The 14,574-nt window shown below is 46.8% G+C and overlaps 1 protein-coding gene across 10 annotated transcripts in view; it reads left to right on the top strand.

Moving 5' to 3' along the window:
* Positions 1–6,235, top strand: part of DENND5A (DENN domain containing 5A) — an 80,250-nt gene extending 74,015 nt beyond the window's left edge. The window contains exons 18-24 of one of the 10 annotated variants that reach the window (XM_036325319.1): positions 226–371; positions 927–1,045; positions 1,416–1,597; positions 2,171–2,253; positions 2,753–2,876; positions 3,479–3,758; positions 5,219–6,235. In XM_036325319.1, the coding sequence (XP_036181212.1) occupies positions 226–371; positions 927–1,045; positions 1,416–1,597; positions 2,171–2,253; positions 2,753–2,876; positions 3,479–3,758; positions 5,219–5,402 (1,118 nt within the window). In that variant the 3' untranslated portion in view covers positions 5,403–6,235. Of the gene's footprint in view, positions 1–225; positions 372–926; positions 1,046–1,415; positions 1,598–2,170; positions 2,254–2,752; positions 2,877–3,368; positions 3,759–5,218 lie in introns of those variants that run through there. The other 9 variants (XM_036325321.1, XM_036325330.1, XM_036325323.1 and 6 more) reach the window with 9 other exon arrangements.
* The last annotated feature ends 8,339 nt before the right edge of the window (positions 6,236–14,574 follow it).

Here is a 14,574-nt window from a genome sequence, read left to right as displayed (position 1 = left end):
ATATGGGCTTGGATCTTTGATGTTTGGGGTAACCCCAGGGGGAGTGAGATTGATGGGAGGGTTGGCTAATATTCTGAGCCAACCAGAGACTAGATCCTGGTGACTTGCAGCTCCGGCTGTGCTGGGGCTGCTATCATGTGAGCATGCCTGGAGCAGGTCAGGCCCTTTTAGGTATGGGAGGGATTCCTGATCCTCCTCCATGCCTTTGTGGCTTCCTCTAAACAGTGATCCCCTACCACATCCTGATTGTACCGAGCAAGAAGCTGGGGGGCTCCATGTTCACTGCCAACCCATGGATTTGCATCTCGGGAGAATTGGGTGAGACACAGATCCTGCAGATTCCCAGGAACGTGTTGGAGATGACCTTCGAGGTACGTGTTGTCCGGGAACCACACTCTAAGCTCTGTGGAAATCTGAGTTTGCAACAGTTGCTTTTCTGGAGCTTTCTGCAGAGGTTTTTGGAGGCTTTGCTCTATACAGTGTTATGCATCAGCACGGCTGACCTGTCCTGAGATGATTGGAGCCAAGGGCTGACCCAAGGAGGGGGGAGCCTTCCCTGTCTAAATAGTCTCTGGCTGGAAAGCACTTACCCATCTGAATTTTCATACCTCCCTGACCATGGTGTGCTGAGAAATCCCCAAGAGTTCTTTCAGCTGCTGGGCCCATATGTTCACAGAGACCTCTGGACCTCAGACTGCTATCCCATTTCCAGAGCTGTAGGCTCCCGGGCCCTGTTCTCTCTGTAGGTAGCAGCCATCGACCCCTCATGAGATGGTACTGTACTGTTGGCTTTGGTGACAGGTGGAACCATGAGCTCTGTCCCTGCCAGGTTGCAGGCAGCCAATCAGATGTCTGCCTCCAAGGAGTGTCACTAGTTTTTCCTATTTCCTTTTTCTACTTCATCTTCTCTGGCTGTTCTCTCATAGTGCCAGAACCTGGGGAAGCTCACTACTGTGCAGATAGGCCATGATAACTCTGGGCTGTATGCCAAATGGCTGGTGGAGTATGTGATGGTCAGGAATGAGATCACAGGACATACCTACAAGTAAGTGTTCCCTTAGCTGTGCTCTAAAATGCTGGGGCAAGGGTACCACCAGGGGCTGTGTTTGATGCTTGGGTATGTGGAGTTCTCAAGGAGGCTGCTTAGGCTGTGATAGGCTGGGGCAACTTCCTATTTGGCTCTGCCTCATGCACCTGAAAAAAAAAAATAGGAGGAGAGTTTATCAAGGGAAGATGTGTGACATTGCTGTGAGAGGTTCCAGCTCACCCATCACTCCCTGATTGTGCACAGGGGATGGATGAGCAGGCCCTTGAGGGATCCTCAGGGATGGCTTTGTTGATGGCTCTTTCTGAGCAGTAGGGGGACGGGCATGGGAGGAGCTGGCAGCTCTGACAGGCCATTGTCCGACCTGTAGGTTCCCCTGCGGCCGGTGGCTGGGGAAGGGCATGGACGACGGAAGCCTGGAGCGGGTCCTAGTGGGAGAGCTGCTCACATCCCAGCCCGAGGTGGACGAGAGGCCGTGTCGGACCCCGCCCCTGCAGCAGTCCCCCAGCGTCATCCGCAGGCTTGTTACCATCTCACCTAACAACAAGCCTAGTAAGTGGGAAGAGAGGCTGGGCCCTCATGCCTACCCAGCCTGGGAAATGTGGGCAGATCTCTGGGAGCCCTGATATGTTAGCCCAAATCCCAGCTTGTGAGCTGCCTCAGGAACCACCTCTGTCACCAAAGCAGCCTCAGGGGATCTAACACTCTCCGTAGAGGCCTGGAAGGAGAGGGAGCGCTTATGGAGGCTGGCTTGGCGCCTCCGTACTATTTGTATATGATCCTAGAGAGGTGAGGGGTCAACTGCAGGCCTTCTCTTTCCTGGTTCCTGGGCTTCACAGCCAGTCTTGGCCCTCTTTTGGCTGCCAAACGTTCCAGGGTAAATGGAAAATAAACTTTACCAGCATCTCTTAGAGACAGAACTTGAAGGTATTGACTTTGCTTTCCTCCCCAAGATTTTAGGAAGAGCTAGCTCAGCACAGTTTGGTGGGTGAGAGCTGATTTTGCTAAGGTCAGGCTCCCCTACCTCTCCCATGAGCCCTCACAATGTCCTCAGTGTCCTGCTCAGGCAGCTAAGCACTGTTAGCCTCTGAGATTGGTGAGGGGTGTCTGCTTGATTTTTATCAGAGCTGAACACTGGGCAGATCCAGGAGTCCATTGGGGAGGCAGTCAATGGCATCGTGAAGCACTTCCATAAGCCTGAGAAAGAGGTAAGCCTTCCTGTCCTCCAGCCCAGGGCCTTACATTGAGTGAGAGAGAATAATACTGTTCTTGGCCCATGTGCTTGGACAGCCTGGAGTGTAGAGTGTGTGCCTCAGTTTGAGACTGAGCAGATTTTTTCCTCTGGGGATCTCTGCTTGGGTTACCCTGTTTTCCTTACACACTAATGGCCCAACAGAGTCCTGGGGCCTCTAGTGAACAGTGTATATTCCTATTTTCTTCAGGATTTGCCCATCTCCCTGAATAATGGCCACATTGGCTTTGTCCCCCTGGTGGGAACCCATATTCATCATCTATTCATTTATTCATTTACTCAATAGCTATTCACTGAGAGCTGTTCTGAGCCAGGCACTGTGCCAGGTGCTAGGGGAACAGACAAGGTCCCTGCCTGTCTTTTGCTGCCCTCTCAGCTGTGGGTTGTGGATTTGAGGATGCAGTGGTGGGAGGGCAGCTTGAGGCAAGCCTGTCACTCTCCTGTTTCCTTACTAGAGAGGCAGTCTGACGCTGTTGCTTTGTGGAGAGTGTGGCCTTGTCTCGGCTCTGGAACAGGCTTTCCAGCATGGATTTAAATCGCCCCGTCTCTTCAAAAATGTCTTCATTTGGGATTTCCTGGGTGAGTTGGACTAGGATGTGTGGTGGGAAAGCATGGAGAGACATGGGGACTCACCAGCATAACGTGGGTGCTAACCACTGGGGCCTGAGGTACAGAAGCCAAATCAGGTAACTCTCAGATTAGATCTGTTGTTTGCTCTGCCTTTTCCCAAAGGTAATGACAGAAGTTCTCCCCACCTTCACCCCTCACCTCCTGAGAACCGGATGGAGAAGGTTCTCTCTAAGCATCTGTTGTATATCACAGGCTTAGTCATGAGTCCTCACACTCTTTTCTTGGAGATCTAGAAGGCCAGCCCAAGCCCTGTGTTGCACCCCTTAGAGAATTTTTATGCAAGGAGCTTCTCCTTCAAGAGTTTTTTAGAAATCTTAAGACTAGAGAAAGTAGCATCTTTATATCAGGGCCACGTAAATTTTAAAAATAAGGTTAAGGAATATAGGAATCATTTTGAAAGGTGATGAGTAACATCAGAACACTCATGTTATTCTCATTAAGTTGCTTACATCAATAACATTGAGATGCCCATGGCTGGTGGCCTGCAGGACTGTCAGAGACAGGGCGGCTTTAAGAGGCTTTGTCATCAGCAAGCTTTCTCCTCTTCACAGAAAAAGCACAAACCTATTATGAGACTTTGGAGCAGAATGAAGTTGTTCCTGAGGAAAATTGGCATACAAGGGCCCGGAATTTCTGCCGATTTGTCACTGCAATCAACAATACTCCCCGGAACATTGGCAAGGATGGCAAGTTCCAGATGCTGGTGTGCTTGGGAGCCAGGTACTGCAGCCTCAACCCCAGAGTACATAGCAGCCAGCCTTGGAAGTGGTGCTGGAGTCCTAGTGTGGTGCAGGGGTGGGGAGTAGCTGATGACCAGGCATTCTTGGGCAGGTGAGGCCTTAGAGGACTTCCTAGAGCCCCTTAATTTCCTTTATGTACCATGTGTATGGGTGGGGATCTGTGGAGGTGGGGGTGAGAGTGTGTGTAGCTGGGGAAGAAGAGCCACATTAAAAATATATATACATTATATATATTGATTTCAGAGAGGAAGGGAGAGGGGGAGAGAGAGAGAAATATCAATGTGAGAATCATTGATCAGTTGGCTGCCTCCTGCACTCCCCTGCCCCCCCCCCCCCCCCCCCCCCCACTGGGGATCAAGCCCATAATCCGGGCATGTGCCCTGACCGGGATAGAACTGTGACCTCCTGGTTTATAGGTCAAAGTTCAATGAATAAGCCATACCAACCAGGCCCAAGAGCCACATGTTGATGGAAGGAATAAAACCACCCACTGGAGAAATTTAAAAGAGTATATATAGTCATTCCTTCAACAAACATATGAATGTGCCAGGCCTCGTGATGGTGGGAATAGAGATAGTGTGACTAGAGCTGAATGAAACATGCCTCTACCGTGTGGAAGTTTACTTGTCCCAATTAAATACAGTACAAGGCAGGAGGTTGTGAGAGCCCAACAAGAGGTACACATTTATATTATACAGTATGCTGGAAATACAGAGGAGAAAGATCAGAGAAGGCTTCAGGGAGGAGGCGCTAAGGACCTGGGCCAGAGGATCCTTCCCTGTTAAGATAGAGTTGTTTAACCAGGGGACTGAAATGATACTAATTTGATATCATGGATGGTGTGCATGAGAGTGGGCAAGATGGTTAGGGGCTAGTCCAGTAGGTCAGGTGAGAGCATGAAGCCCTAATGAACCTAAGGCAATAGTTTGTTCAGGCACAAAAGGCAGGGAGTGGGTGTGGGATTCACATCCCACATCAGCCACTTAATAACCGTGTGATCTTGGAAAAGCTATTTAACCTCTATGCTTCTCAATTTCTTCTTGTATAAAGTGGGGATTATAACAGCAGTAATGGCATTATATCATATCATAGGGTGGAGTGACCGTTAAATACCTTATGACAGTGCTTGGTACATGCCGAGCTCTATGTGGATGTTAGCTCTCAGTATCACTCCTGGTGGTGGTAGCTGTGGGGAGGAAGGATTGACTGCTATTGGTTAGAGACTGGCTGTTGAGATGGATGTAGTGGTGCTGACTGGAGTTGGTGTCTGTTTGGTGGCGGGGTTATCTAAAGAGGAACAGGCCTGGTGGCAGATGTCAGGGCTGATTTGGGTCAGGTTGGGCTGGTGTCCTGGGCAGGGCAGCCCTCAGTAGGAGTCTTTTATTGCTGTGTAAGGCCTCTTTCCCAAGCCCTTATTGGAGGAAAAAAGGGGTTGTGGGGAGCTATCCACTTCTCCAGCTTCAGACTTTGTTCAAGGTTTCCCCTTGGCCTTCCACTAACTGTCTCCCTTTCTTTCCCTCTGACCCACCTGGACTGATCCTGCCCTGCCAGAGATCACCTCCTACACCACTGGATTGCCCTGTTGGCTGACTGCCCCATCACCGCACACATGTATGAGGATGTGGCGCTGATCAAAGACCACACACTTGTCAATTCCTTGATCCGCGTGCTGCAGACATTGCAGGAGTTCAATATCACGCTAGAGACGTCCCTGGTCAAGGGCATCGACATCTGACCTCTCAGCACCAGCTAGCAACAGGACTGAGAAAGACTCACCCTGCAGCTCTGACCCGTCTTCCCCAAGGACTTAAGCGAGTTGTGCAGGAGACGGAGATGTACACTCACTGTAAAAAGAAAACTAGAGGATTTTTGGAATAAATAATCTATTTTAGAGTTTATTTGCTGATTTGCTTTTTACACACTTTCATGTGAAAGAGTGATAGGGAGAGGGAGACGAGGTTGGTGCTGCTTATTTTGAAGCTGGTGCCCTCCCTCGCTGTGGCCGCGTGCTGGGAGCCTGCGGCCTCCCTGGACTGAGGTTGGCACCGCGTGCAGGGCAGTTCCGCTTCCTTGCCCTGCTGCGTCAGTGAGGCCATTCCACATCGTTTTTAACTAATGTTTTCTATATTAACATTATTATGGATATTTGACTTTCCTGGGCCACACACAGGTGTGCTGAGTGGAAGCCCGAAGCTCCAATCAAAGGGATTTTTAGTAGTGCCTCTTCAAGCACTGACAAGTCAGTCCACATCTTTTCTTTTCTTTTTTTGTCAGTATTATTTGGGAAGAAGACATGCTAAGATGTTTCATTATGTAGAAAAATCACGTTTCCTCTTGGCACGCAGTTGCGCAGAAGAAAGCAAGCATGTTTTAACAGGTTTTCCTTTCCCCCCCATATTATTTATTTAACCCTCCATTGTGTGTTTTAAGTCTTTCTTTTTTTCTTTTTTTAAGGAAAGAAAAAGCTTGTCACAGTCTAACTGGCTATATTATTGTTAAATTTATGTTGTTTTGCAACTTAGAAACCAGCTACAGTATGGCCCACTTAATAAAACACCTGAAACAAAACTGCATGGTCCCTGATTTTTATGGGGGTTTATGAGCAGTGGGTGGCGGAGGGTGCAGTGTGGTCTCACTACTGAGGACCGGGCTGCAGCATCGCTTCTCTCCCCTCTCCCCGCTGGCTCGCTGGCTCAGGGCTGTGGGCTGCCCAGGGTGCCTCTGAGGGGTTGTGTCTCCTGGGTCCTTCCCGCTGCAGCACTAGGAGCTTTCACAGCTGTTAACTCACATGGTTATTTGAGAGGGATGCACACAGGTTATTTTCCTACTCTACAAAGAAAAAGGCTAGACCAGTGATGGCGAACCTATGACACGCGTGTCAGAGGTGACACGCAAACTCATTTTTTTGGTTGATTTTTCTTTGTTAAATGGCATTTAAATATATAAAATAAATGTCAAAAATATAAGTCTTTCTTTTACTATGGTTGCAAATATCAAAAAATTTCTATATGTGACACAGCACCAGAGTTAAGTTAGGGTTTTTCAAAATGCTGACACGCCAAGTTCAAAAGGTTCGCCATCACTGGACTAGACAGAAGGGCAAACACCTGGCCAAGGTTGCAAAGATCGTCACTTGACAGGCAGGATGGGCCATTTCTTGAGGGGTAGGGGTGGGAACATAGGACACTTGAGATCCTGACAGCTCCCAGGAAAAAAGCTCTTTCTTGAGACAGGGGCTTACTTTTCCTGGGATGGCAGGTGTAGCTTTATGAGAGTGTTGGGAACCAGCTCTTCAAACAAGCTGCTTTATGGAGGCAATGATCAGGTAGAACACCTCAAACCAGTATCTTCTTGTGTTTCCCTGATTTCAGCATGTGCTGTTCACCCTGCCTCCCCTCATGCCCACTTCCTGTTCATTGTTCAAGGTGTACTTTAGGAGTCACCCATCATAAAGCCTTCCTTAATTCCGGTGGGCACGGTTGATCATTCCCTCATTGTGCTCCTATAGTTTCTTACATGTTGGCATTTCCTTCATTTTTCATTGCTGCCTTCATGTTGGGGCCACTTCCTAGCCTGAGCGCCTAGAGGGCAGAGAGGGCCTCTTGTTCATTTAGTCCCTGGTGTCTGACAGGTGGTGAGTGCCAGCTAAGGCTTTTTGAAGAGATGACCAAGGGGACTGGAGGCTCCTAAGACGGCAGCAGTGCAGCATCCTGCAGGCAGGGGGCGTTAGTGGGCTGCACTACAGCTGTCTAACTGAAGGCCAAGGGGAGTCTTCAGGTTTTTTGGAAGTGCAGCTTCTGGAGCAGGAAGGGGGATTTCTGGCTGGGTGAGAAGGGCAGCATGGACCTCATCTATGTTATGGCTCTTATGGGCCTAGGCCAGAGGTGTCCTTAAGTCATGCTTTACACACACACCTCTTTCCTCACAACTCTGTAGATTATCCCTGGTTTACAGGTGAGGAAAGCAAAGCTCAGAGTTTAATCACTTGCCTAAGGCCACACTATTTCATAAGCAGTTTGTAGTTACCAGAACTGTCACTCTAGGCTTGTGGCTTTTCCATTGACCACTACTCCCTTATTTGATGCAGGTCTCTGCTCAGATGTCATCAGAGAGACCTACCCTGACTGCTCTAAAATACCAACAGGTCAGTCACTTTTTACCTTCTCATTTTGTTTTATTTTCCTTCCTAACACAATCATTATACTCATTAATTGCTAATTCTAAATGTGTATTTTATAAGGGAGGGACATGGTCTGCTTTGTTCACTAAGTAGTAACTGGTACATGGTAGGTAACCAATAAGAATCTGTGGAATAAGTGAATTCATTGGCAGTGGTTAAGACTACGGAGCCAAAGTTCTTAGGTTGAATCCTTGCTCTGTTACTGTCAACTAGAGCAAGCTACATAACTCCCGAATGTCAGTCATCTATAAAATGGGAATGATAATAGTGTCTGCATCATAGGGTTGTTGTGAGGACTAAATGGCTCTACCTGTATGCTTGCAATAGGATAAGGTGTATACTAAGTGCTTGATAAATGTTGGTGGTTATAATTAACCTATCGTATTAAGCCCTGTTCTGGTTCCTGACTTGAGATCCAGACCTCTTGTCCTTAAGGAGCTGAGAGGCAAGTGCTGTGGGGGAGTGAGATACATGTAGAGAGAACAGCAGGAGCAAAGGCATGGATGGAGCTGTGAAGGTGCTAGATAGTGAAGATTATAGGAAGTCTAGTGCTAGAGAAGAGTCTGAGACAGACGGGGGAGCACCCCAGGTCAAGAATAGAGCTTTACCAGTCTCCCCAGAACTCCATGTTCCCCTGCTCCTCATCCCAGTCCCAACTACCTCCCTCCATTCAACTTCTTGACATTATAGTAATAATCACTTACTTGAGTTTCTTTATTGTTTGTTTTTGTTACTCCTCACCTGGGGATATTTTTTCCATTGATTTTTAGAGGGAGTGGAAGGAAGGGAGAGACAGAGAGAGAAAGAAACATTGATATGACAGTGACACATCGATTGGTTGACCAGGGCCAGGGATCAAGCCTGCAATTGAGGTACATGCCCTTGATCGGACTCAAACCTGCAACCTTTCAGTCCGAGGGCTGATGCTCTAACCACTGAGAAAACGTGGCCACGGCAAGTTTCTTTATTGTTTTATCACCCAGTGTGTATCCTTACATACTATAGTTTTCAGCCTCAGTTTTAAAAAATGTGATACAGCTTTTAAGTTTTGTTTTAAAGGGCCCCTTCTACACACACAGCCTTTTTTTTTTTTTTTTTTACAGTTTATCTGTTGAAGAACCTGGGCCATTGATCTGTAGTTTTCCAGTCTGGATTTTGCTAATTTTATGCTAGGGTGCAGTTTACTGTGCTCCATCATCTCTGCGTTTTCTGCAAATGAGCAGCTAGATCCAGAGACCTGATCTGCCTCAGGTTTGATGAACTCTAGATGGTTGTATGCTCATTTATCAGGAGGCACATCATGTCTGGTGTTTACTTTTTTTAAAAAAATATTTTTATTGATTTCAGAGAGGAAGGGAAAGGGAGAGAGAGAGAGAGAGAGAGAGAGAGAAACATCAATGATGAGAGAGAATCATTGATTGGCTGCCTCCTGCACACCCTCCACCAGGGATCGAACCTGCAACCCAGGCATGTACCCTTGACTGGAATCAAACCCGGGACCTTTCAGTCTGCAGGCAGACACTCCATCCATCGAGCCAAACCGGCGAGGGATGGTGTTTACTTTTTTGATGTTAGCAGCCATTGATGCTCAATGCCTACATCCTATAAGTAATTTACTTGGGTGGGGGCAATGCAACATAGAGATATTCTAACCTATCTTTTTGTTTTAATTTATTAGATGAAGTAATTTTATTAGGAAATGCTGCCCCTCATCTATTTGATCTCTCAGAGTTTGTATAGGAAAAGCAGGATAAGTGTGTAATTTTATTTACTCAACTTTTAAGATAGCGAACTGGACTTGGCTCCCTGTTATCCTCAGAAGGTGGCATTTAAAAAAAAATACGATGATGAACTCAGGTTTAAATGTAGTTGATGGTTTCATCCCATTGCAATTATTATTATTATTGTTCCTATTTGGCTGTTAGGAGCCTCTTTAAGTTGGCTCCTGAGATGACTAGTGGTTGCTTTCTGGTATTTCAAGATGCTATAGGCTCTTCTTGTACATTTTCTGTCCTCGACTTGGAATTAGTAATTTTGCTAAGAAGCTTCACATGTGTTTTACCCATCCCTGATGTATAAAGGCAGCCCTGCCACCTTCTGCTGTTCAGGTTTAATGATCTTGCCAAGATGGTGACTTTTTTTTGGTCTGCTGGTCCTTAGACACAAGTGGTCCAAATGACCCTGATGGCAGGGTACTGGGACCTATAGAGCTTAGGTCCCTCGCAAGAGAGTGCGCTTTCTGGGGACCAGCACTTCCAACCCTGCAGAACCCAGAGTTCAAGGATCAGGAAGCACAGTCTCCCTCAGTGGGTCTTTGGAAGTGATTGTAACTGTGGCCATTCCTGCTTCTTGGTTTTGGGACCTATGTGTTCTTCCTTAGGGACACACAGTACCACATACATGTCTCTGATTTAATGCATTATAATCTGAAGGATGGCACTCCCCCATCCTTGCATATTATTGCCTCAGATTATTGAAGCTAGTGCTTCAGTTGTGCCTTCAGTAGGCCATTCCAGTGCTCTTTGAGGTTGGCAGTTTCCGAATGGTGCAGTATATAGATAACCAGTAGATCCTAATAGCATGGGCCCGCTCCCTAACTTCCTTCCCTGTGAAATGGACGTGCTGGTTGGAAGCCATGCTGGAGGGAATTCCATACCTGATGATCAGGTCTGAACTTCTGGATATTGGTGCTGTCTCAGGTTCTGTGGGCAGAAAAGACTAACTAACTTATTCCCAGAATAGAGCTGTGTCCCTGTGAAGATGAACTGCTGGCTCTCTCGGGATGGAAAAGGCCTAATATAGTTGATTTGCCATCAAGTGGCTGGTTGATCTCCTCTTATCGGGGACTCAGCATTGGTCTCTTGCTGGCAGATTGGACATTCAGAGGTAGCAGTAGCTAGAATAGCGCTGGTACATGGAGGCCATGCTGTTGGGCCTATGCATAGCCTCCGTCTTTGCCATTGTGACCAACTCCTTGATGTGCCTATTAAGCCAGTTCCAGGATGGCCAATGACAAAGTGGCTGAGTCACTTAATCTACTTGTGTGTTCAGTTTTCTTCTATGGTAGATGCTTTGTGGTGGCACTAATGTGTGATACAAAAGGCTTTCATGCTTTGTGCCTACTCCTAAAATGTCCATCCATATGCCTCTTCCCAGACCTTCTTGCCCTCAGTCTTCCAGACTTTTCTTTTCCAGTCCTCTGACCAGCCAGCTAGACCACTGGCCACTGCCCAGGAATGTATATATACTCTCCTGCATATAGCTCTCCTTCCATAACCAGGTGCACCACCTGCAGCTCTGCTCATTGGGTAGATTTTTCTCTTGCTTTCCCTGGCTTCCTACTGTCTTTCTAGGCAGCTCCTGGGTGTAACTGTCAGGCAGCCACTGTCCATTTTCAGCTTCCACCCACATACCAAGCTGACCCATTAGCAAACCAAGCTCAGTTACCATTTCCGTCTTACAATGAAATACTGCTGGCTGCACCTGGCTTTATGACTTGGCAGGTCTGATAGAATCCAGTTTATAACGGGGAGTTCTTGATGTACTGTCCCTTGATGCTCATGGTCTAGCATTTCATTTATTTTTATTTCATTTTTTAAAAAATTGATTTTAGAGAGAGGAAGGGGAGAGAAAGAGAAACATCGATGAGAGAGAAACATTGATTGGTTGCCTCTTGCATGCAACCCAACTGGTGATCGAACCCACAACCTGGGTATGTGTCCTGACCAGGAATTGAACCCACCACCTTTGGTATATGGGACGACGCTCCAACTAGTTGAGCCGCACTGGCCAGGGCTAGCGTTTCATTTAAGCCAGGGCCAAGCCACATGCCAGGGACTGTTTCTCAAAAGGTGCAGATGGCATGGCTTTGCTCCAGAAGCCCAGGGGCCTGCTTTGTGATTCTTTCACTGGGGTTTGCAGTGAGCACTACATTGCTTCTTTACTCATCACTGACACTTCCAACACTATAGAGTCCACTGGATTATATGACCCAAATGATAAAATATTTGCTTAGCAGCTTGAATCTCTTGTAGAACCTTCTTCTGCTCCAGGGTAGCAAATCACTGAGTCTTCTTAGGGTTTATACCAGTGATGGCGAACCTATGACACGCGTGTCAGAGGTGACACGCAAACTCATTTTTTTGGTTGATTTTTCTTTGTTAAATGGCATTTAAATATATAAAATAAATATCAAAAATATAAGTCTTTGTTTTACTATGGTTGCAAATATCAAAAAATTTCTATATGTGACATGGCACCAGAGTTAAGTTAGGGTTTTTCAAAATGCTGACACGCCAAGCTCAAAAGGTTCGCCATCACTGGTTTATACCCACCTTCTGGATCACGTGTCTTACCAAGGTTTTCAATAAACTAGCCACCTCCTGCTTTTCCCACTCAATCACCATGATGTAACGGATCTGTAATGCTCTATGGGTTGTCCAGATGGTCCAGATCTCTTTGGACATTATTACCACTGAAGGCAAAAGAGTTAACGTAACTTTGGGGGAAACGGTAAATGAATATTATTGTCTGTTCCACATGAGTGTGAACTGTTTCTGATCCTCCTGTTCCATTGGAATAGAAAAGAACACATTTACCAACTCAGTGGTCACATACCATGTATCTGAGATCTGAGTGCCTGCTCTAGCAATGATAGCACATCCAGCACAACAGTTAGGGCAACTCCTTGGCTGAGCTGTGATAGCCTATGTTATTCTTCAGGATTCATCTGGCTTTCCAGGGGCCAGACTGGAGAATTAAATGGAGATATAATAGGGTCCACCATCCCTGCATCCTTTAGGTCTTTTGGTGGCATTAATCTTTCCCACAAGTTGTGATTTTTTAAAAATTTAAATCTTGGCTAGGTGGGGGTGGGGAGCAATTTCAGAGACTTCTGCTTGGTGTTCCCACTATGATTGCTCAGATCTCTAGGCTAAGGACTCAGTGTTGAGGTTACTGTAATTGCCAGTATATCAATTCCAATTACACACATGGGGATTGGGGAAATGACCAATTGGACTGATCTGTGGACTCAGGGGACTGCAACTGAGCTTTAGCCAGGGCTCTATTTATCTAGCCCCAGAAGTCCTACTCTAATAGGGCAGGGGTCATGATGACACTTTGGGTCTTTGTATGTTAATAGTAGATCAGACCTTTTTCCCAGTAGTCCTTGAAACACCCGGGCATTCCCCTTCCCACAGTCGCCACAGTACCGTCGCCTGGGTAAGTGGTGATAGCCATAGGTCATTCCTGGATTCCTACAGGAATCTATGTAGTAAATAGTTGTCACTAGGTCTTGGGGACTGGCCTTCCCTTTAGTCAGTGAGTTTTGTATCTAAATATTGGCATAGCTCTGGGAACTGATCATGCTTTCTATTGAGGTGGCCACCCTCTGCTACTCAGTTCTGGTTGTGGAAGTTAAGTAGCTCCCTTGTTGGCGGTCAGTTTTGCTCCTAGGGACATTATGTTCTATTGACCATTTTCACAGCTCCCTGCTGGTCAAGCACCCTTGTCTGTCTTTCCAACCTTGTCAGGCTTTGAGGTAATGATGGCCTCCTGGCATCTGATGGTTAAGTTCTACCAACTGGCCTCTTTTACTTCAGGGCCTCATCATTTCTATGACCATTTCTGAGCTAGCTTGCCTCTCTGTCAGCTCTGGCCTGCTGGAGGTAGTCCAGTAGGTCAGCATGGTGCAGTCTTCTGACTGACACTTAAAAACAATAGTGTTTTTATTTATTCTTCTGTTCATTTTTCCAACAAATATTTATTGAGTCCCAATTATGTGCCAGACACTGTTCTAGGCATTTAAGAAGCAGTAGGGGCAGTGGTGGAATTAGAGGGAAGGGACAGGATTCTAGTGTTGCTTCAGAGGCAAGACTATACAACCTGGTGATGGATTGGATTAGGGATAAGGAAGAAGAGTTGTCAAGATGTCTCCCAGGCCTTAGGGATGCACAGCCTACGCCTCAGTTCACTACATAGACTTGTGATTTTAGCCAAGCTAAAACGTGTGTGGTGGCATGTATGTCCATGCTCATAGGCTTACATTCGCCTGTGGGACACCTGTCAGCTGTTTTGAACTTCCTTCACTCATACTAATTCTGAGGAGGTGGGGCAGGCTGGGCACATGAAAATCCCTGGATCTTGAGGTTCCGTCCTGCCTTTCCCTGACCCTGCTGTTTCCTCTGGGTTGGGGCAGGCCCTGAACACTTCAGCCTTGGCTGGGGTCATAGTGATCTCAACTTCCGAAAGGTTTATTCTAGGGTCTGACCTTTAACTTGAGCTGCGCAGGCTGGACAGTTGTAGCAACCTCGGAACTACAGGATTAATTGCTGAGAGCCTGGTTTCCATACCTTGATTGCTCATCCCAGAGCTGGGCCAAGGGCATCCCTGGATCAGATTGTGTTACTTTCCATCTTGGTTCAAATTCTTGAATCCCAATCTCTTGCTCTGTCCTTGCTAACTTCTGGCCTCTGGGACAGCCAATACCATCCCTACCTCTGTGGGCAGTCATGCATCAAGCAGCTGTTTGACTCCTGATGCTTCACTTTCCCATAATGTTACTGTTCTCAGTGATGTTACAACTGAGAACCGAAACAAAGAAACCTTTAACCAAGATCTTGTAAGACGTTCTAAAAGCTTCCTGGCTTTGTGTGCTGCCTCATTGTTTTAGTTTTGGCATTGGGAGGCCCCTCTGATGAAAGTTGGAATTGCATGACTTTAGCCC

This window comes from Myotis myotis, unplaced genomic scaffold, assembly GCF_014108235.1.
Source record: "Myotis myotis isolate mMyoMyo1 unplaced genomic scaffold, mMyoMyo1.p scaffold_m19_p_10, whole genome shotgun sequence".
Classification (NCBI taxonomy): Eukaryota; Metazoa; Chordata; class Mammalia; order Chiroptera; family Vespertilionidae; genus Myotis; species Myotis myotis.
This window is presented reverse-complemented; position numbering and strand designations above follow the sequence as displayed.